At 41.3% G+C, this 22160-nt stretch overlaps 1 protein-coding gene across 1 annotated transcript in view; it reads right to left on the bottom strand.

Moving 5' to 3' along the window:
- Positions 1-4847: 4847 nt before the first annotated feature.
- The window catches only part of ALG14 (ALG14 UDP-N-acetylglucosaminyltransferase subunit), a 40459-nt gene continuing 23146 nt past the window's right edge, over positions 4848-22160 (bottom strand). Inside the window, exon 4 of the mRNA XM_042461452.1 lies at positions 4848-5584. Coding sequence (XP_042317386.1) covers positions 5354-5584 — 231 coding nt within the window. The 3' untranslated portion in view covers positions 4848-5353. The remainder of the gene's footprint in view (positions 5585-22160) is intronic.

The following is a 22160-nucleotide window of genomic DNA, read 5'->3' as shown; positions in this document are numbered from 1 at the left end:
AAATGAATTTCGTAACCCGAAAAATAGTTTGTAACCCGGAACAGTTTTTTCCAATCCAACTTTTTCGTATCCCGGAAATTTCGTAACGCGATCATTTCGTATCCCGAGGCACCAGTGTATGTGAGAGTCAGGGTGACTCAGCAGAAGCCAATTGGGAACCACACAGGTGTAAATGGTAATACAATTAACAAGTCCTAACTGCCAAGGACAAGAAATGTAAAGTGGATAATTGGACACACCTGACAATTGTTAAGTGGTCAAGGCTGAGATGATGAAATCATTAATTGTAGGATGAACCAAGAGAACCAATGAGAATGATGTACACGCCTACTGGGTGGAAACAGACAACAGTGGGTGGTACCATGCATTGACTATAATAATGACTATGCATTCCAATGTATTTTGTGGGTAGTAGTGTGGGTAGTAGTAGTGTAGAGTATTGTTGTATTGGAGTTGTGTTGGATAGTTTTGGAGCTGTATATAGTAGAATAAAGTAGATCTTTTATATAAGACTACTGAGTTGTCTGGTGTCTTGGGTGAAGCTACAAGAACCAGCTGGATCCTGAAGAAGGGAGAAGACTTCTGTGGGAGCAAGAGTGAGAAGGCTTGGAGAGTTTGTCGGGGTCTTCAGCCTATTCTCTGTAACTCTGCTAAGCTATAACCACTGGCCAAAACTGGTCAGCGCGGTGCACAACCAGGTGGTGAGTTCAAGCCAGAGGTGAAGAGCTACAACTCCCATCATCCCTGACAGTTACAGGATTCATCTCCTGTCTTACAATGTATAGTTTGAGGCTTTTCTTTCCTCAAAACTATCTCTTCAACCCTCAGTCCTGCTCCTGGTTCTTTCCTAAATACACTCTTTTACTTGGCGACTTAGGGGTGGGCTCCCAGTATCCTTCTCAATTAAGTGTTTTAATATTCTTGGTAGCATGTATTTGATGTTGTTATTTATAAATTACTTCAAGCAACTCCTTTGTGAATAAGAAGAAAAATAACTTTCAGTAGGGGGACGGTGAGGGGGGAAAGGGGGCAGCAGGGATTCAGTGTGTAGTGTGCAAGAAAGACAAGGGGAACCAGCAACCTTTAGGACCATGGTGGGGATGAGGATTGCATGAAATTTCTTTGCATGGTCCTCAAGAAACCACCTCACAGCCTCGCTGATCATTTTGTGTGGTGCTGTCTCCCGTTCTTTGCCTGCCTATGTGAGTTCACTTCCTTACTGGTGTCTTTTGCTAGAAATGGCAATTGGGAAACTCTTTGAGGCTTGGGCACAGGGCACTGCTTCTGTGGCTCAGAGCAGCACCATTTTGGGACAGACTGGAGCATGGAGTTAGAGCGGGGGAGAAGTGGCAGCAAAAAGGTGTTTTCAGTTTTGGGACCCTGTTCAAGCCCTCTGCCAACCTGCCACCTGTCCCATCATCCCCTGCCTGCAATTTCACCCCAATGAAGGATGACAGCTAAGGAGGGGGCGTTTTAGATCCCCTCGTCAAGTGACGAGGGCATAATAATGGCGGCACCCTGTATACATGGTGCCACCATTGTTACATAAGTGCCGCGCGGTGGCCACATGGCACCGTACGGCACTTATGTAACGAATGTGCCAATGGAGCACTTGTTATGCTGCTGCTTCAAGAGAACCTGCTTTGGTGGGTTCTTTTTCTGCTGGTGGGAAGCCTCGTGGTTTGGTGGCTGAGGCTTCTCTCTGGTGGAAAAACAGGCGCCAGCAGGCCACCCTTTTTGGGCGGTCTGTACCACGCCTTAGTTAGCTTCCTCTTTCTCCCTCAATTGTTGTAGTAACCAGGCTCACCCTCTTCTGCTCTGCATCCACTTTGTGGCTATAAGCAAGTAGGCTAGATTAAACTTTACCTATTCCATCTCCCTAAATAGATGTGAAAGAGTAGCCTTCTAATTTCAACTTAAAGATTTTTGGCTTAATTTCCAAACAGGAAGATTCATTCTGTGTGTATGTGTGTGTCCATTTGAATGACAGGTTGTGTAATTATGGTGGGTATGTAATGCACAATGCTTAATGACATCACTGGAGCCACCCCTAGTCTCAGGGTTTGGCCTGGAAACCTCTAGGTGTGGGAACTGGCAAAAGCTATTAAGTGGGGACTACAATCTAGCTAAAGCCAGTTGAAAATCCTAATAGCTTCATCACATTGATAAATAATGAATCAAGTGTAATATTTAAACCTCACGAGTGCTCATACCACAGTGGGCTTTCATTCTGCACTGGGGTTTGGTTCCAGGACTCCCCACGGATAACAAAATCTATGGATGCTCAAGTCTCATTCAATCCAATAGCATAAGATTCTTTGTGATTGGGTGGGCTAGAAATAAATCTTTATTATATTATTATTATAACAAAATGGTGTCTCTTATATAAAATAGAAAATCTAGGCTTGCTATTTGGAATTATGCTTTTTCTGAATATTTTCAAGCTATGGATGCTTGAATCCATGGATAAAATATCCGTGGGTAAGGAGGGCTGACTATATTTTACATTCATTATCTCAATGATCCTTACAACAGTCCTGCAAAGTAGGATATTATTCTTCTGTAACAGACACTGAGGTTGAGACTGGCTTGTGTAATGATACCGAATTAAGTTTATGGCTCAGGTGACCATTGACTCATAAACTAATTGGCACAGAGGTGTAGAGTTTAGCACTATACACTATGCATTTGGAAACATTTGGAAAGCTAGATGGATTGGCCCCTGGACAGTTTTTGAGGTACTCATCAAAACTGCCTTGCCCATTCTCTACACAGTCCAGAAACATATTATTATAATATCATAAAAGCCCAAATTCTCAGAGGACTCTGCCAAGCCAAATTCTGTGATTTATGGTGTCATCATAACTATCCTGATTTCCAGTTTCTCTGCTGAAATGAAAACCATGCAGTTCAGAAAATGGGATCCAGACCTCAAGGGATATTAAATATACTTTGTGAGCAAACTGAGTGGATTTTGATAATGTTCCTTTCTTATTCAGTAACAAGAACAGGGCATTCTTCTTTTAAAAAGCAGAGTTCTTTCATTTGTAAACTAGGGGCATAATCACCTTTATGAAACTTATTCCCAGCTTTTCCCCTTTCAAACAAGTTGTTAAAACATTTGCAATTAATACTGAAAGTAAAAGGTAACAGTCTCTAAGTGTGTCTCTAGCTAACATTAATCAATGTAACCCTGGATGCAGAAGGCAGATATATTTACTCTGTTTCATACAGAACAATATTTAATGGTAGAGTTAACCCCCATGAACTCTGATGGCTATGACAGACTTACTGAAATTCAGTCTCCTGCTAAATCTATTTCCTAATAATGTTTGATATTAAATTCCATATGCCAATTAAGGTAAGGAAGACCATGTTTCCTAAACTAAGTACAAGTGTCTTGAACTTTTAAACAGATGAAATCTAAACATTAAAAAAAAACCCTCAAACAAACCTCAGGTTCACTGAGAAAGTGCTATTTTGCTTTACACTTCCCTCCATCTCTTCCTTTCTCTTTTGGCATTGTTAATGCTCATTTAAGTACCTACACATGGGATTGCAAAGCATGCTAAAGGGTCTCACTGTCTTCTAATGACAGTTTGCTCTCTGAAATGTAATGCTGTTAAAATGATTGAATGGCCAACTTGGAAAATCTGTCTCTCTTGTGTGCCTGTTTGTGACATCTGCTACCTTTTTATTTGTCTTCAAAATTAAATGCAAGGCTTTAGAAAATGCACTTCAGATGACAGGGCCAACTCTTGACAGGCCAAAATGAAAAAGGATACTGGATTTAATGCTTTGAGGTTTCACAAAGGCTGCAGAGTGAAAACTGTCATGAAGCCAAGCTAATACGACTGTTTTCTTTATGCTCAGAATACTCACCAGGGATTTCACTGCTTCCACACAGGAAACAAGCATTGTTGTGCTAGACCAAGGATTTATTTCTTACAGTCTAGAGGCATGACTAAGGCATCTCTCTATACCACTGTGGCCACCCATCACAGTGCCCTTTGAAGGGAGACTACAGTGGCATTCACGCTGCAGGAATAATCAATTTTGACACCACTTTAACTGCCTTGGCTTACTGCTATGGAATTCTGGGAACTGTAGTTTGTTTTGGCCCAGAGCTCTCTGATAGAGAAGGCTAAATATCTCACAAAACAATTCCATAGCATTGAGCCATTCTAGTTAAAGCAGTGTCAGATTGGATTTCTGCAGTGTGGGTGCAGCTTACAGCTCCCCAATATCCAAAATGCTGCCAGGTTAGTACTCCTGTAAATACAGCCTATATGTTCCTTGCTCCATGCACTAAGAGGGCGGAGGGGATGGGGAAACATCTGATCAAGATCAGCATCCTTCCAGTGGAATCTCTCCATGTGAACTTAGCAGTCTCCAATGGGACTTGGCAGTGCAGGGCACCACCCACCATTTTTTGCCTCATTGCCTGGAAAAAAATACTTACAAAATCTTCATTTATGAAGAAAACATTTTAAGTAGAATCCTGTATGTGCATTACCCCAGTACAGGCAGTGGCAGCAAGAGAGAACAAACAAAACTGCAGATGCAGCAGTTACGAAGGCAGGCAGGTACTGGAGACACAGGCTGCTGAGAAAGATGCACATTTGGTCAGCTTTTTCTCATCATCATGTGTGACCCCAGGAAAAGTGCCATCCCCAGCATAGTGAACTGGAAAGTCAGGTGGAAAGGAGGCATCTGCTGTAATTCACCACATACCAGATGGTATCTCATGTATACATCCAAATCAAAGGCCTAAGAACTAGTTCCATCTTTTAACTGAATCTTATTTAGCTGTGTGTGTATATAAGAGAAAAATAGAGAAACAGAGAGAAGGAAAAAAAGAAAATTTAAATATGTAATTAAAAAAGAAATAAACTACATGTGAATATAACATAAAATTTGAGGAACACATCTTTTTTTCCACTTGTGCTGTGATTTACAGTACACTCTTATGGATTCCACATTACTGATAAAAAATATTTTCCACCTTGCCATATCACACTCCTCTTCCCTTGCCATATTAATTCATCTTCTTTGGTTTCTGTTCCATTAGAAAGTGGCTTCTTTTGAAGGGAAAGGATGAAAAAAGGGTTTTAGGAAGCCAAAGCGGTGTAACAGAAGCTGAGGACGAACATGATGGGAACTGATCGTGGAAGTATACTTCCTAGTTGCCAGCTATGCAATCTCAAAATGGCACATATCCCACTTTATGTAGGAATCTACTGCCACATTTTGCTCAGTTTGTACACCAATTTATGAACCAAGACCTGTGAGAAATTGAAAGATCAAAATCATTTGGATGTGGTACAGCACCAGTTGGGTTTGTCTTTTGCTGTCACACTATTCGACCAAGATAGAGGGCCTTTGGGTATTTTTCTTTCAGTGTGGGCCACTGGACAATGAAATAATCAGAAAAGTGATAAAGAATCTTTCCAGAGAGAGATAAATTTTCCACACGGCAGATGCTCTCGACATAAACAATAGTTATTTTCTTCAGTCTCAGCATCTTGAGTAGAAGGGCAGCTACACATATGGGGACGCAGGTTCCTGGGCCATTGCACAGCACCTGACAGAAAAGAAGAAAGGTGACTAGAAAATGACACCTATAAAAACCAACAATCATTAATAATAAGTACAGATAAATGCAATCAATTACACAGTAATGACTCTGAGTGTAAAGCTAAGGAAGGTCTGATCACAAAGATAATTGAAAAGAGAAATCCTTTAACTCCCTTCCCTCCTTTCCTTTTATTGTATTGCCCAACTTTTGTTATTTTTGAGGTCTGCATTCCCTCAGGGATAATCTGTGGGAAGTACCTGCTGGCAGGTGATAAAGTCAGAGCAAAATGTAGGTAAACCTTCTTCATTGTTTTTACTGTATCCAGTGCTGTCACTGCACTTGCAGAAGCAGCTACTGTATTGACAATCTCATTCCTTCTTGCAGTCTGTGGAGTTTATCACATGGGAGGAATTTCTCTTAATTTCGAATGAAAAGAAAGTGGGGTCAGAACACATTCACGTGAATTTGTTAGATCAGCAAATTTACGTGAATTCGAATTGCGTTCGAACTGATTTCCCATTGCCCGAAAATAGACTGCCATTGCCCCAAATTGTGTGTGGTAGTCTATCACACAATAACATGAAACCCCATGATTGTGTTCGGACTGACTTCACATTGTCCAAAATTACGTGTGGTAGTCTATCACGCAATACCATTAAACCCCATGATTGCATTCAGACTGCCATTGGATTATACTTCCAATTTCACTTGTCTGATAAACTCCTGTGATACACCCCAAAAACCTGCTATGGAGGGCAGGGAAACTGGAACAATTTTGGGGTGCTGGGAATGTTGGGTGTGGCAATCTCAGTGCTACTATGAACATCAAATTGGAGTTATTTATTTATTTAATTAATTCCCTGACTTCCTCCCAATATGTGATCCATGGCAGCTTACCATATAATTAAAAAAAACCAACAACTAAAAATGAAACAGAATAGTAAAAAAAAATTTTTTTTTAGAAATCATAGTTAGAAAATAGCACTACTTTTTTAAAAAATGAAATCACTGGAAACATCACACTGAGGATAAAAGGCTCTTCTGCAGCAACCAGTTAATAGTGTAAAGCCTATCTAAATAACAAGTCTTTGCTGGCTTATGAAGGGAGAACAGTGAGGGGGGCAGTCAAGCCTCCTGTGTAGGGAAGGTTCACAGCCTGGAAGCAGACAAAAAAGGGGGCCTTTTGCATGTTCTCACCAAACCCACCTGTGATGGTAGTAGGATCAAGCATAAACCCTCCATCAAGGATATGAACACTTGGGCAGGCTGACATAGGGAGATACGATCTTTCAGATGTTACCCTTTGTTTCCATCATCTTTTATTCCCTGTCTCAGTCTCTTTTTGTCACCTTTTCTTCCTTCTCTTCTCCCTCATCTATCACTGATACATTCAGAAGAATTTGAAATCAGAGCTCAGGCTAAGAGCCAAATGTACTCCTAGAGCTAAAAGTTGCTTTACTGCCTCCACTCCAGTCCCCATTTGGGCCAGGCCATTCTCTCCAAATCTGCTTGTAATTATTTCCTTCTCTTACCTGTCAAACTGTAATACATCTTTGCTGCACATTTCCCTTTAACGTATATTGAGTGAGATTGCTGGTTAGAGCCCTCTTCAATAGATCTCCAGGAAAGAAGTATTTATGATCCCTGTCTTTGGAGATCAATTTGTCTAGTGATACTGAGGACTGAATCTGAAAACCTCTGCATGCAAGAAATGCACTGTCCTACTGAGCTGTGGCCTCAATAATAATGGCATTATAAGCATGTGTGTAAGCATGTGATACTCTCAAATAATTCACAGGGGCACTGAACTGAGAAAAGGGAGGGGAGGGGAGGGAGGAGAGCAATGGTCTCTTGATTCCTTTGTTGCTACACATTTCCTGTTTCTTCTCCTTGGCAACAATCTCACTTCCACCTCCTCTTGTGTTCTTTTGGCAGCAAAGCAGGAAGCTGGTGTGACATGCTTTGGGGTAGGACATGGAACTGAGCACCATCAAACCCAGTTCTCTTTGCCTTTGTAATCCTTGCCATGAAAAGATGTGACCAAGCAATATCAGAGTGTGGTCCAGTTAACAAAATTTTAATTAGGAGGAATATGCAATCTAGGAGAGGCCACAGCAGATTGCTTTTGCCACAGCCTGCTGGAAAAGCAAGATTCTGCCCGCTTCTCTCCTGTCTTCCCTGCTGAGTTGAGTGCAAACTATTTTTGCACCTTGAACTCAATTTTCAGCAACTATAGAAACCTGAGGATCAAGGGGGAAAGTTAGAGGAGGAGAGAGACACTAGGACATCTTAAAAGCAGCTTTAAAAGTGGACATCAGATGATTTATTGGGACTTGCCAAATTGGGATAGTTAAAGCTGGTGGGAGGCAATTACAAACAAAGAAGAAATGGTGTGTATGGGAGGCAGGAACACACTAATACCTATCAATTTCTGCCAAAGTATTTAAATAAGTGTTCTTGAAAGTTAAATGAACAAGGCTGCACCTCCAGGCTTATATCCATCCACAACTAGATTCATGTAATGGTAGGTGGCAAATGTTACCACACACCACGAGGCAGGGAAAGAGCTCACTATGGGAACCCTACTTCTGCTGACAGTCATATTTTCCCAAACATTGAGATGGGGATGCACAAATGCTAAATCAAACTGTATGCCTCAACTTGAGCCCAGAGAGACTGAGGTTCTAAAAGAATTACCAGGCAGAAAGAGAGGAAAGGATAAAGGGCTCTGGGAGTATCCAAGATTTCTGCGGGGAGAAGAGGAATTGCAAATGTGGTTAGTATGAGTCATCTATGAATTTATTATAATTGGACTTCAGAGAACTATTTTCGTGGGCCGTGACGGAGATGAACAACTAATAAGAAAAAGAAACAGCAGTAGTCTGTTTAAAGAGTCCCTCAGACTCCCTCTTGACATACTCTTCCACTGAAATAAATGAGAATTGCTTCCTCCTTTAGGGCAGAAAATTATATTGAATGTTGTGGTTCTCATTTAGTCTTACTTGTTCTGTATTTCTTATTCACTGTTCAGCTGTTTTAATTAAATAAAGAATTACCTCACAAAGTCTGCAAATGGCAGTGTTTTTTACATTCTCCATATTACATTTTCACCAGGCTACCACTTAATACAGAATGACTATCCTCAGGGATTGGATCATTTTTGATATAAATTTTAAGCATCAGCAACTGGCAGTCATCAGTCCAAACATGCTCCTATGGAGAGTACCAATGACGTCCCCTCCAGTTGCCAGCCAAGAAGTAAAATAACATATGAAGGAAGAAGTGGCTATTAGGGATTGGTGGGCTGGCAGGCCACTTTCCATTGCCCCTTCCAAATGGTCCTCCATCTGGAGGACTCTATTCTTTAATTAAGGCTGCAAACATCAACTCATGAACCAGTTAGTTAAACAGATCTTTTAAATCAACTCAATAGGCATCCCCAGTCGGGCGATTCAGCTATTAGGCAATACAGAAAGGGAACATAATAAAATCTCTTTCAAACCACAGATGGCAAGGATCACCAGAGAAAGGCCATTTCTCCCATTGACTCTTTCACAGGCTAGCCTCTCCTAAGATAGAATGTGTTATGACAAGCAGATACACTATCTAAAAACAAGGGAAGGAAGCTGTGATCTTACTAGTTTTGAAAATGTATGCAGTTAAACTTTTTTGATGGATTTAGTAAGAATTCTTCAACTGCATGGTAGTCCTAGTTTTGCTGAACTGTTATAACTCAGCTTCCACACATCAGTGAATTGCTCTGAGCCATGAGGAGGAAGAGGAAGACAACATTTCTTCCAGGACTTATCTACATTTGCCTTCCACCTTCACAGGGCAGACATACAGCACTGTGGTATCCAAGTGGTATCCTACAATGTCTTGGATACTCTACCACACAAAGAAAGTGCAGAGGAAAATAGGAAACAGCAAGACTACAATAAGTTCTTTCTAGGAGCCAGTTTTGTCTCTTCTCAACCATGATCTTGTTACCATTCCATCAGACTAAGGAAGAGGGAAAGGTAAGAAGCAAGACTACCCCATCAATTCAACTAACAGATCAATACTTTTCAGTTCCTCCTCTTTTTTATTCTTTCTGGTTAAAGGTAATAAAATTAAGGATGTTTGCCTGCGTTATAGCACTGTCTCTCTGTGTGTGTTGTCAACCTATGGCAACCCCATACATTTCATAAGGTTTTCTTAGGTGGTTTACAGACTGCCCTTTTGGGGTGGCCTGTTCCCGCCCCTTTCCCCGCCGGATCGGGGCCTCAGCTGCCACAGTGGCAGCCTCTGAGGCCCCGATTCGCCGCTTTCCAGGCTGAGGGGAAGCAGCAAAAGGCTGCTTCCCCGCGGCCTGGAAAGGGGTGTCCTTGGGGCTTCATGCCCCAAGGACACCCCAAAGGCGGTGGGGAAAGGAGAAAGGGGCCACTCGGTCCCTTTCCCTTTTGTGATGCTGGCGCAGCCGTGTAAAGACTGTGCCAGCGCCACAAACCCAGGGAGGAGCGCCATGGAAAGTGCACCCCAGGCGCCCTCATGCAGCACCAGGACGTCACTTCCGTGCCACTCCATTTGGAGGCGGCGCGGGTCGTGACGTCCCAATGGTGGCACCCATGTAGAATGGGTGCCGCCATTTTGTATGTACTAGGTACTTACTAGGGTTAGGGCATCCGGAAAGGACACCCTTTCCTAACCCTAGTACGTACCTAGTACGTACTATTGGCGCATCTGTAACGCGCCTTGGACAAGGAATCCTTGGAGGCGGTTTTGCCAGCTCTTTTCTCTGAAATATAGCCTACAGCAGGGGTAGGCAACCTTTTTGACCCGGGGGCCGGGTTGTTGTCCCTCCGAAATAGGAGGGCGAAGCCGAAAAAACTAATTAAATTTTTTTAATAAAAAAAATATATTCCATAATAAATAAGCACAGACCAAATGTCGAGACAAAAAATTAAAACGACTTTTTTAATAAAAAAAATGGAGGATACACAAAAAAATCTGCTGTTTTTTTAAAAAATGTTAATATAAATGCATGTTTCTGAGGCTTCTATAGACAACTGCCCCCTTGCCCGCCGCTTGCCCCACTTGCTCCTCCTTGCTCCCCTTGCCCGCCGCTTGCCCCATGCACAAAGGCCCTGTGCTCTTGCGTGGGAGGCCAAAGGCCCCGGCGGCAATCTGCGGCAGGGCCGGGCTGGGGCTGGTCCCTAGGCCTCGGCGGGCTGCATGCGGCCCGTGGGCCGTAGGTTGCCGACCCCTGGCCGACAGCATCTGGTATTCATTGCCAGTCTCCCACCCAACTATTAACCAGAGCTGACTCTTCATAACATCCAAGATCAGATGAGATCTAGTGCCTTTAGCAATTTAAGCCACTAGGTTGTGTGTATGTGCCTTCAAGTCACCCGTTGACTTATGCTGACCCTTTGCAACTCCATTAAAGCTGGTTATTACAAGGACCTCAAAACCGTAAAGAATTATGAGTGTTCTTGTTTACCTTTCCCCTTACCATTCCTTTTTTCTTTTGTGTCATGTCTTTTCAGATTATAAATATGAGGGGCTATCTCAAAAGAAAAAAAGATATGAGGTCCACCTTTATAATATCATAGTATGGTATAAATGCTCTACATACATATATACAGGATTGGGCTAAATAAGGTCTTCCAACATAATCTCCACATAAATACCCAATGGCACAGAATATTCACATCTACACTCACAATGACCAAAGGAGACTGCAGACCTAGCTGGTGTAAATTTGTCTTTACTGGGTAGATGGGCAAAGACAGGAGAAGTCATCCCCACCCCCAAGACTTGGCACAGAAGGAACGCTGACACTTTGCAGATGAAAGCTGCTTCAGTCTTTGAAATGTGGCAAAGTATTCAAATGACATTTACTAGTTCCAGTGCAAGAATCAGAGCTCCTTTGCCTTACAGAGATTAAATATCAGCCAAACTGGCGAAAGGAATGGAAAAAAGCCAATTCTTGAACATGTATTGGAACAAATTAGACTCCTACGTGTATTTTAATTACATTTTGGAGATCTCAAGATGTTCCCAAGCTAAAAGAAACAAAAGGAGGACAAGGACCTGAGGTCTCAAGTGCAAATACTACTCTTTAATATGCAGCCATTTTGCTGAAGAAAGCTCTAAGGTCCTTATCAGAGCAGAAAACCACTGCAGAAATTAGGCTTTGTGAGTCCAACAGTGGTAGTGCAAGACACTGTCTTTCCATGTTCCATGCCAAGGCCTAGTTCAGAGACAAATAATTGCCTGAATTTTGGCAGTGACTCATGAAGGTACCTAATAAACATCTTTGTATTCTCTTCTTGCCAGAGTCCTAGAAAACAGAGAGCAATTATAATGGCCCTTCCCAGAACAAGCTGGCATGGCAAAGTAGCTACAATGTTGGATTTGTGTGTGAGTTCAAATCCTGGGTTGGTTACTGCCAATAGTTATGCATGTGTGGTTTTAATGGAACTGATACATAAGTAAACTCTTAATGGACTGGCAACAAAATTGTGCTGCAAAACTTAAGGCTGGTCACTAGTTAATAAAAATAAATTGCCTTTTCTTCACCTCCCCATACCACCAGTGATAGCTGTTCACACAAAATACTGTTGATATTTTATACAAGGGATTTCAAAAAGAATGGTGCAAAAGTAATACTCTTCTTATTTGGTTTTGCACCATTCTTTTTGAATCACCTTGTAAATCTCTTTTGTAACACAAAACAATATCAACATTTTACTTCCATCCTTTGCAAGAAAAAGAAGGCCCCATCGTTGTATGCGTTTTGAAATCTTTTTAATTGTATTTTGTTTTTTAAGTTGAAGCTGAATTGTTTTAATACTGCAAATAGTTTAATTCTATTTTAATGTTAACTTTTTGTATGCTTTTAATTGCATTGTTCTTTTAAATTGTAAGCTGCTTTGAATCCCATTTTTGGGGGTTAGGGGATGAGATATATAGTGCAAATCTACAGCACTATATAAATAAAGCATAATAATAATAATAATAATAATAATAATAATAATAATAATAATATAATAACAACAGTGCCCTGAGTAGTACACAGATTCCACCTCTATAGCACCATCTTGGTTACATATCAAGTAGGAAGTACTGGGGAAGAGCCTTGTCACTACGCAACAATGGAGCAATTTAAGTTTTTATTAGATTACTGGTTAAAAGGTGGTTTTTCCACTCCTGTCATTTGTTTACAAAGTTTGGCCATCTTGCCTTTCACATCAGGGAGCAAAATATCTTGGATCAGCCTTTCAGCTTCTCCTATGGGTGCCTCTTTTGAGCTGGATAAGTGGGTGACAGGGACGTAGCCAAGGGGGGGGGGTTCTTGAGGTCCAGACCCCCTCCCTTCCGTTACATAAAATGAATGGTGTGTGCTGCCGCACCGCCGCACCCAAGCCCCATTATAATGGTGGCACTTAGTCTGGACCCCCCTTCCCAAAATCCTGGCTACGTCCCTGTGGGTGAGTGGAGGTCATAAGTAGCTTGATGGATCTCTTTGTTACTCCACCACTCTAATGGTGTATCTACACTGCAGAAATGAAGCAGGCTGACACTAGAGCTCTCTGACAGACCAGGCTGAATACCTCACCAGACCATGAATCCTAGGATTCCACAGGATGGAGCCATGACAGCTAAAGTGGTGTCAAACTGCTTTATTTCTGCAGTGTGGATACATCCTAAGTAACTTTTACCTCTGAGAAGGTAGAAAGAGCTCTGGGAGGCCTTTAGAACAGGTTGAGTGATGGGTCAGTTTCTTTGCCTAGAGCTACAGAGCTTAAGAGTAAGCAGCGGAGAGATGGTTGCAGCTGATTTGTGACAAGTAGTGGCACAGCAACGGTACAGAAGTGAAAGATAAGGAAGTCTCACCCCATTTTCCATTTATATTCCCCCTACATTCTTTGTTAGAAGAAACACGGGGGGTGTAGCAGGTTTATGATGTAGAAAAACTCGTTTTTCTAGCTGTGTGACGTAAAAATGCTCCAGCATAACAAATAGGCATTTCATATTGGCCAATGAATGTGGGACAAGGCTGTTAAAGGCTTGGCCCTACTTAAAATAGATTGAAATGTATGTTGGTCTATATATTAATGCCTGATTCTTACACTAAAGAGGAATAAAAAAGTGAAGGCACCACAGCCTCCACCACTAACTGAATGCATGAGCAATCACTTTTAGATCACACCATCCTCTATTCTATTATTATTATTATTATTAAGCTTTATTTATATAGTGCTGTAAATTTACACAGTGCTGTACATACAATCAATAAAATAGATAGATAAAAATAAGCCTGCCTATGGCGTACATTCTACAAAATAATAAAATAATACATATTAATACAAAGAAGGCAACAAATTAAAACTATCAAATAATTAATATGCAATGCCTGGGAATGCTTCCTTGAATAGTATAGTATTTAGCTCAGCATTGAAGCTGGTTAAAGAAGTGATGACCTGTGCTCGAGGGGGAAGGAGGTTCCAAGAGTGAGGGGCAGCAAGTGAAAAGGGGCGAATCCGGGACGGAGCAAAAAAATCCTACGCTGAGACAGCAGACCTTGACTACTAGAATAGAGGGTGTGAATGGGATGGTGAGGGGAAAGAAGCTCTGATAAATAAGGAGGGGCCAGCCCATGCAGGGCTTTAAAAGTCAACAGCAGAAATTTATACTGAATATGAAAAGAGAGGAGGAGCCAGCAAAGGGATGACAATAAAGGAGAGGTATGGTCGAAACGGTGAGCAGATGTGATAATGCATGTGGCTGAATGCTGGACTGAAATTAAAGGACAGAGGAGCAAAAGAGGAAGCCCTGCCAGAAGAAGGTTACAAAAATCTAGTCGTGAGACCACTAGGGCATGGATCAAAATCTTGGCAGTAGAGGCCAAGACAAATGGTAGAATTTTAGCAATGTTATACAAAAAGAATCTACATGCCTTGGCTGTGGCCTGAATCTGGGGGATACACGACAGAGAAGAATCAAAAATGAAACCAAGGCTGTGGGTTTCCTGGACAGGTCGAATAGAAATGTCGCCAAGAGAAACAGAAAAGAAATATTGAACAGTAGGCTTTGGTGGAAAAACAAGAAGCTCCGTTTTGGACATATTGAGCTTCAAACGCCACTGAGAGACAGCTGTATGACAAGAAGAAACTTGCTGTTCAAGACCCAGAGAAAGGTCAGGGGTGCAAAGATACAGCTGAGTTTCATTGGCATACAAATGATAGGAGAAGCCAAAAGAACTGATGAGTTTTCCTAGGGACAACGTGTACAGAGAAAACAGCAGGGGACCCAAAACAGAGCCTTGGGGAACTACAACAGATATGGGAACAGAAGACGAAGCCTGACCATCCATCTGCACTGCCCCACTGAGTCCCTTTTCAACTAGAGATGCTCTCTCTCTCTCAAAAAAAATACTCAATGAAGGCAATTAATATGAACAGTACATTAGTAAACATTTATATTTTCCGTCATGAAAAGTACATGGGTAAATATTTATATTTTTCAGCAGCCTCAGGATGACTATTAAGAAGTCAGGAAAGCCAACTTTCCGGTTATTCTGGAAAATGACAGAATTTAGGGAGCAACCTGGGGCTCTTTCACACTGTACAATTATAGTGGCATGATTTCATTTTAAATGCAAAGCTGCATCCTATGGAATCCTAAATCTGCAATTTAGGGAGGGATATCTAGAATTCACAGCCAGAAATCTGTAAAGCCTAACTACCAAACTCAGGATTCCACAGGATATTGCTATGGCAGTAAAGTTGAATCATAGAGATATAACTATGTCATGCGAAAGGGCCCCTGGGTTTTCTTCAGAAGCCTCAAGTGAAAGATATTCAGACTGATTGGGTAGACTAGGATGTTAATAGCAGGAAAAGGAGATATCCTTCTGGTTTCCCTAGAAGCGTTACGTCTAGCTCCACCTGGCAAATGCATCCAGGACAGCTACTATCCTCCAGCCAGCCAGCCTAAAAATATAGGAAGGCATTCAATTAAAAAATTAAATCACATCCTTATGAATCATTGGTCAAAAACAACAACTGTTCTGTAACCAATGAAGCACAGCAAATTTGGCACTTCTTCCCTGAGCTATCTTCAAAAAAGACATTATCCTTGTTTTCCTTAAAAGGTGGGACTTGTAAGCTTGAACACTGAGTTGCATATGTGGTGGTGGTTGTCCACACTCACATGTACAACTTCATCTTAAACATGCTTACTTTAATGTTAAGTCCCACTGGGGATGAAGGAGGCTTATTCTAGATAAGTGCAGGCCTTTGTTTAAAGTGGAGTAATGCCTCAATTGGCATAGTAGTTTGAGTGTTGAACTACGACTCTAGAGACCAGGGTTCAATTCCCAGCTCGGACATGAAACCCACTTTGGCAAGTCACACACTCTCAGCCTCATGAGAAGGCAATGGCAAACCTCCTCTAAATAAATCTTGGCAAGAAAATCCAAGATTGGGTCATCTTAGGTCAGAAATGAGTTGAAGGCACACAACAAACAACAAAGGCCTCAATCCAATTCCTAGTCCCAACTAGAATAGGCCCATTTAATCAATTGCTAAATGGCAGACTAAAATTTACAGATATGGCCTTTTATCAGGAGTGTCAATAGTGGGAAGAAGGGGGATGCGCACCAGACAAGGCGACACCTTAAATGGGAGGTGACACCACTGCTTCCCAAACATCTAACTTTTGGCAGAAGCGGGCCTTTAAAATGCTGAAGAAATGGTGTCAGTGGTGAGGCTCAGTGGGAGGAGAAAGGAGAGGCCCCAGTTTTTTTTAATAAACTTTTAAATTTTAATTAATTTTTAAATGTGTTTTTAAAATTCTTTTAAAATTATCTTTAAAAATGTCACATCTTATCAAATTTTCACTTTAACCATATGAAATGATACACATGTAAATACATTTTGACTGTGCATATGATACTGCTATTTCACAATTATTACCATTATATTCAGATAATACAGGAATTATCATTTATGAGTAACATTAGTACAAAACCATTGCTAAGGATTCTGCATGGTGGTATGGGAGGAGGTCAATGACTGTGTGTGTGTGACACCATGAGTTACCGCACTGATGCCAACTCTAGTGATGCCATTGCCTTTTATTTTGTGGGTTTGCTCTGGCCACAATAATTTACTAAAACGAATACAACTGGTGTTTTTAATTAAAGGGCACAATCTCAATTTATCTAAAAATAATAGAAGCAAACTTGGGAACAAACTTGTAACATCAAAGTATTTTTCACTCTGCTTTTAACTAAGGATGCTGTCACAGTGCAGAATTAATGCAGTTTGATACTGCTTTAACTGTCTTGGCTCCATGATATGGAATCCTGGGATCTGTAGTTTGTTATAGCACCTGAGCTCTCTGACAGAAAAGGTTAAATAGCTCACAAAATGACAAATTTCAGAATTCCATAGCATTGAGCCATGACAGTTAAAGTGGTGTCAAAATACATTAATTCTGCAGTGTAAATGCATCAGCATAAGAGATACATAACAACTGAGTTATTTCCAGCTTGCACATAACTCCATCTCAGGACATGCAGGGATGAGTAAACAAAAGGGAAAAAAAGGACAAGCTACCTTACACCACTACAGAGGGAAGGAGAGCTTTACAAAGGCAGCCAGTATAAAGATGGGCACTTCAAGTGTAAAGGTGAAAGTACTATCTGATTTATTCATGATGAAATTCTGGATGAGCTCCAAGAACTGTGACTTAACAGGTGTTTTTTATATTCTGAAAATGCCAAACTCATGCTGGAGAAAAGCTTCAAAGAAACTCTGGATCTCAGTTAGTTGCCCAGGGACATCTCATTAAGTACCAAAAGCATGTTGTTATTTGCAAGCATGTTCTGAATCTATGTCTTTATTTTCAGGGTTTGTTTGTTTCACTTTGGCATCCTCAGTTCTCCAGTTGGAGTGCATGTCAGATTCATACAAATGTTCTGAATGATAAGATTAACAATAGATTTCCAGTATATGTTATAGACCCTCCAACATTTTGCAGATCAAAATTGGGATATGCATGGTCTCAAGTCACATCAGAGTGAGGGGGAAAGTAATTCATGAGGAAGAACGCAAACTGGGAGAGACTGCAGCAGTTTGATTTTTCCTAAGCCTATTGAGAAGGGCAAGATTCCGCTTCCACCTCTTCTCTCTCTCCTGTTCAGTTAACTGAGTGCAACCTACTTGGGCACTTTGAACATGCAGTAATTGAAGCTGAGGACAAAGGGAAAGAGAATGAAGAAGAAAGAAACCAAGACATTTTTAAAGCACCTGAAAAAGTTGGTCAGAAGATTGAGAATGTCCATGCCAAATTGGGACCGTTGGAGAGTATGATAGCATCTTTCCAAGAATAATGCTAGGCCTCTTGTAAGGTTTTATTTTTGCAGGTTGGCTCCAAAATATTCAGAGCTAGCCCAGAACATTTTGCTGCCTGAGGTAGAAAAGATGCATAATACCAAGCTTTTCCTCCTGCACCCAAGGCAAAAAATACCCCAAGTGACTCTTTTTGGGAATAAAAATACAATGAAAACAAATTACATAATAATTTCCTGTCCTCTGATGATGGTTCAGATCTGCTAAGGCAAATGCTCTATTCTGCCTAATGGTAAGGCTGGTCCAGCCAATATTTCTTTCTCCTGGTGAGACTGTACCAACAGACCCTTTTTTAACAATGTAAAGATGCCTGGAGGTCTGTTGACTGTAATAAAGGCTTTGATTGATTGATTGACTGATTGAAATAAAAAATAAAAACTTGGTATGTCTGATCAAGAAATCAAGAAAACAATGATGGAATGTCTTATAGACAAACTCAGTCCAGACGTGCCCATCTAAGGAAGAATCCTCCTGTTCCACGCTCCAGTTGCAAGTTGGAAAGAAGTAGTGCAATGCTGTGGTTAGAATGTTGGACAGGAATGCTAGTGATCCAGGTCCAAGTCTCCACTGAGCTATGAAACTCTCCAGGAGACCTTGAGCCAGTCACTCTCTCCCAACCTACCTCAAAGGACTGTTTGACAGATATAGCCATGTTATTCTGGAATATCAGTATGCAAAAACATCTTGTAGCATCTTTGAGACTAACTGAAAGAAAGAAGTTGAAGCATAAGCTTTTGTAGATGTGGTCTACTTCATAAGATGCATGGAGGGAACCAAAGGATTGTTGTAAGTATAAAGTGGACAGATGACAGACATACAAATAGAACTAACCAGTCAAAGGTGAGATATAAAGTAACTGATATAAAAATAAGAAAGCTTGAATAAGTCTTTTATTCCTACTATAAGGACCACCTTTTCCCCTAAACTATGGAACAACATTTTAAAGGGAAGCAAAGAGAGAAAGCAACAGACCACTATACCCACACACATTCTGCGTTTCTTAAAGAGATTGTATTGCTCTTTTCCACTGTAGTTCATGAAAGACATCCTAAAGCTGTGCCAATAGGAACTACAGTGCTCCCTCGGGTTACGAAATTAATTCGTTCCGCGGCCGCTTTCGTAACCCGAAAAGCCTTCGTAAGCCGAAAACCCATAGGCGCTAATGGGGAAAAGCCGCGATTTCGTGTGAAATAGCGCCGAAAAGCACCAAAAATTTTTTCGTAACCCGAAAAAACATTCGTAACCCGGAACAGTTATTTCCTATGGGATTTTTTCGTATCCCGGAAATTTCGTAACGTGGGTATTTCGTATCCCGAGGTACCACTGTATACATGAATGCTTGTATAAATAAAAAGGAGACACACACTTCGCTAAAACAACAGTTGGCATAACAGCAACCAGCGTTAAATGTTCCACGTGAGTGTTAATGATCAAACTGTAACATTTCAGTGGAAGTAAGTTGTGAATAAATGATATTCCAGATTACATAAATACAGATATGGAGCCCAGGACAAAAACACTGTTCTGGAACCACAAGGCTACTCAGAGAATCTCCTATGTAGCCATTCATGTCATCACCTCAAAAAGAAGTAAGAAATAGGGCCTGTTTTGTAAAGAAGAACCCTAGAAAACTGCAGTTCCTCAGGTGTGGAGATTTAAAAGAGCATTACTTCTCAAAAATAAAAAAAATCAACACTGAGAACATTTAGGGAGAGAAATTTTAGGAAGGCTAAAATGGGTACAGAAACCTGCCACGAAGACCCAGAAATGACTTGAAGGCACACAACACAAAAGGTGTACATGGTGCCTATAAAAAACATGGTCCAAGGCAACTCCTCAGAAGGCTTTTGCATAACTACTCCTTATTGGCATGTTCTGCTGTTGTCTTGGCTGTGCACAATATAGTATGCCAGGGACTAAAAATGAAGGATGTACTGTATGTCCTCATAGTATTCTTCTCCAGGCTTCTATCTCTTGAGACTCTCATCAGATGCAACCTTATGCAGCACCTAGGCAAGAATGTACAGTAGGAAGCTGAAAAGGTTTACAGTCAGCTGATTTGGACTTCAAGGCCCTAATTTGCCATTGTGCACACTTCATAGCAGAAGAGTAGTGCACCAGACCATGGAGGTGGCATGGGGCGTACCCTATGACACAAAAAGGGCAGGAAGACTGTGACCTTGGTGTACAGCTATGACTATGTCAGGCAGGTTAAATACTACATTCTGTACTTTGTTGTTGTGTGCCTGCAAGTCATTTCCAACCTATGCTGACCCTATGGCATCACAAAGTTTTCTTGTCAAGATTTGTTCAGAGGGAGTTTGCCTTTGCCTTCCTCTGAGGCTAAGAGAGGGTGATTTGGCCAAGGTCATCCAGTGGGTTTCCATGGCTGAGTGAGGATTTGAACTCTGGTCTCCAGAGTCATAGTCCAACACCCAAACCACTAAACCATACTGACTCTCCTCCACTCTCTACTTCCCTTCTCACCCAATCTCTGAAAAATACTTTAACTAAGGAGGGATTTGATAGCTTGGTTATTTCCAGTGCAAACATCCAAAAGAACACAATCACTGTTATTGACAAAACAAAGAACATTCCGATCTCTCTTATATTATCATCAGATGCAATTGCTTAGGTAATTATCAGCCACATGGTGTTCTTTCTGAATTCTGGAGATCTTATCATCACTTCCCTCCCCTCCCCAGTTTTCAGGAGGGGCACTGCCTAAAAACCAGCTGTAACTGCATGTTCCAATATTAGCAGAAGGTGGAGAACTGAAGCCATCCACAGAACCGGTGTCAGCCAAATTAATTCCTGAGGTGTTTGGTGGTGGTGAGGAGAGAGCTGGTTCAAGAGTTTCACTATTAAAACAAAACAAAACAAAACTACAACAGAAATAAACCAAGCCCCAGGCACAACATTAACAGACACACGAAAAAGGAATGGTCCCAGTTCAGACATAATTACTCAGACCTAAGCCCCATTTACACTGTAACAACATGATAAAGTTGTACTATATTCTACTTCAAGGAATAACATTTATGAGTGCTTCTTTGCTAGTTGCAGAAAAAGAGCAGTCTGTTACTTATTGGTAACTTTGGTTCTTTGAGTCTGTAAATACACACACACACACACACACACACACACACGTTCTGAGCCTGCACAAAGCCATGATGAGAACATTCTAGGGCTGAGATTTTGGACAGTAACCTTGGCAGGGTATAGACTGCCCAAAAAGGGCGGCCTGTCGGCACCTGTTTTTCCGCCAGAGGGAAACCTCAGTCGTCAAATGGCGAGGCTTCCCGCCAGCGGAAAAAGAACCTGCAAAAAGTGGGTTCTTTCTACACTGCAATGTGTTAGCTACCCCTTCCAGTTTTGTATCATCTGCAAATTTGATAAGGATACCCTCCACCCCATCATCTTAATTATTAATAAAATATTTAAGACTGTCTCCCCATCCCCAGGACAGAACCCTGCAGCACTTCACTTTGAAGACTCCTTCCAATCTGAAGCACAGCCACTGATGACAACTCTTTGAGCAGGATTTTCCAACCAGTTATGGAGCCATGTGATGGCATTTCCATTTGTTCCATGTTTAGTCAGTTTACTATTCAATATATCATGGGGGTCTTATCAAACGCTTTGCTGAAATCCAGATAAATGACATCCACAGCATTCCCACCATCTACTAAATTAGTGATCCATTTAAAAAAAAAGATACAAAGTTAGATAGGCAGGATTTGTTCTTGGCAAACCCATTCTGGCTCCAACTAATAACTGCATTGTCATCAAGATTGCAGATGGACTCTTGTATAATCTGTTCTAATATTTTCCCTGATATTGAGGTCAGGCTGACTGGCCTCTAATTTCCTGGATCTTCCAGTAAGGAGGGTGGGTGGATTGTGTGAATTCATGGATGACAACTGATAGAGTCACAGTTACAGGTAGATACAAAGTTAGATAGGCAGGATTTGTTCTTGGCAAACCCATTCTGGCTCCAACTAATAACTGCATTGTCATCAAGATTGCAGATGGACTCTTGTATAATCTGTTCTAATATTTTCCCTGATATTGAGGTCAGGCTGACTGGCCTCTAATTTCCTGGATCTTCCAGTAAGGAGGGTGGGTGGATTGTGTGAATTCATGGATGACAACTGATAGAGTCACAGTTACAGGTA

This window comes from Sceloporus undulatus, chromosome 4 (genome assembly GCF_019175285.1).
Source record: "Sceloporus undulatus isolate JIND9_A2432 ecotype Alabama chromosome 4, SceUnd_v1.1, whole genome shotgun sequence".
In the NCBI taxonomy this organism is placed as follows: domain Eukaryota; kingdom Metazoa; phylum Chordata; class Lepidosauria; order Squamata; family Phrynosomatidae; genus Sceloporus; species Sceloporus undulatus.
The sequence above is the reverse complement of the archived record's forward strand: the minus strand, read 5'-3'. Positions and strand labels throughout refer to the sequence as shown.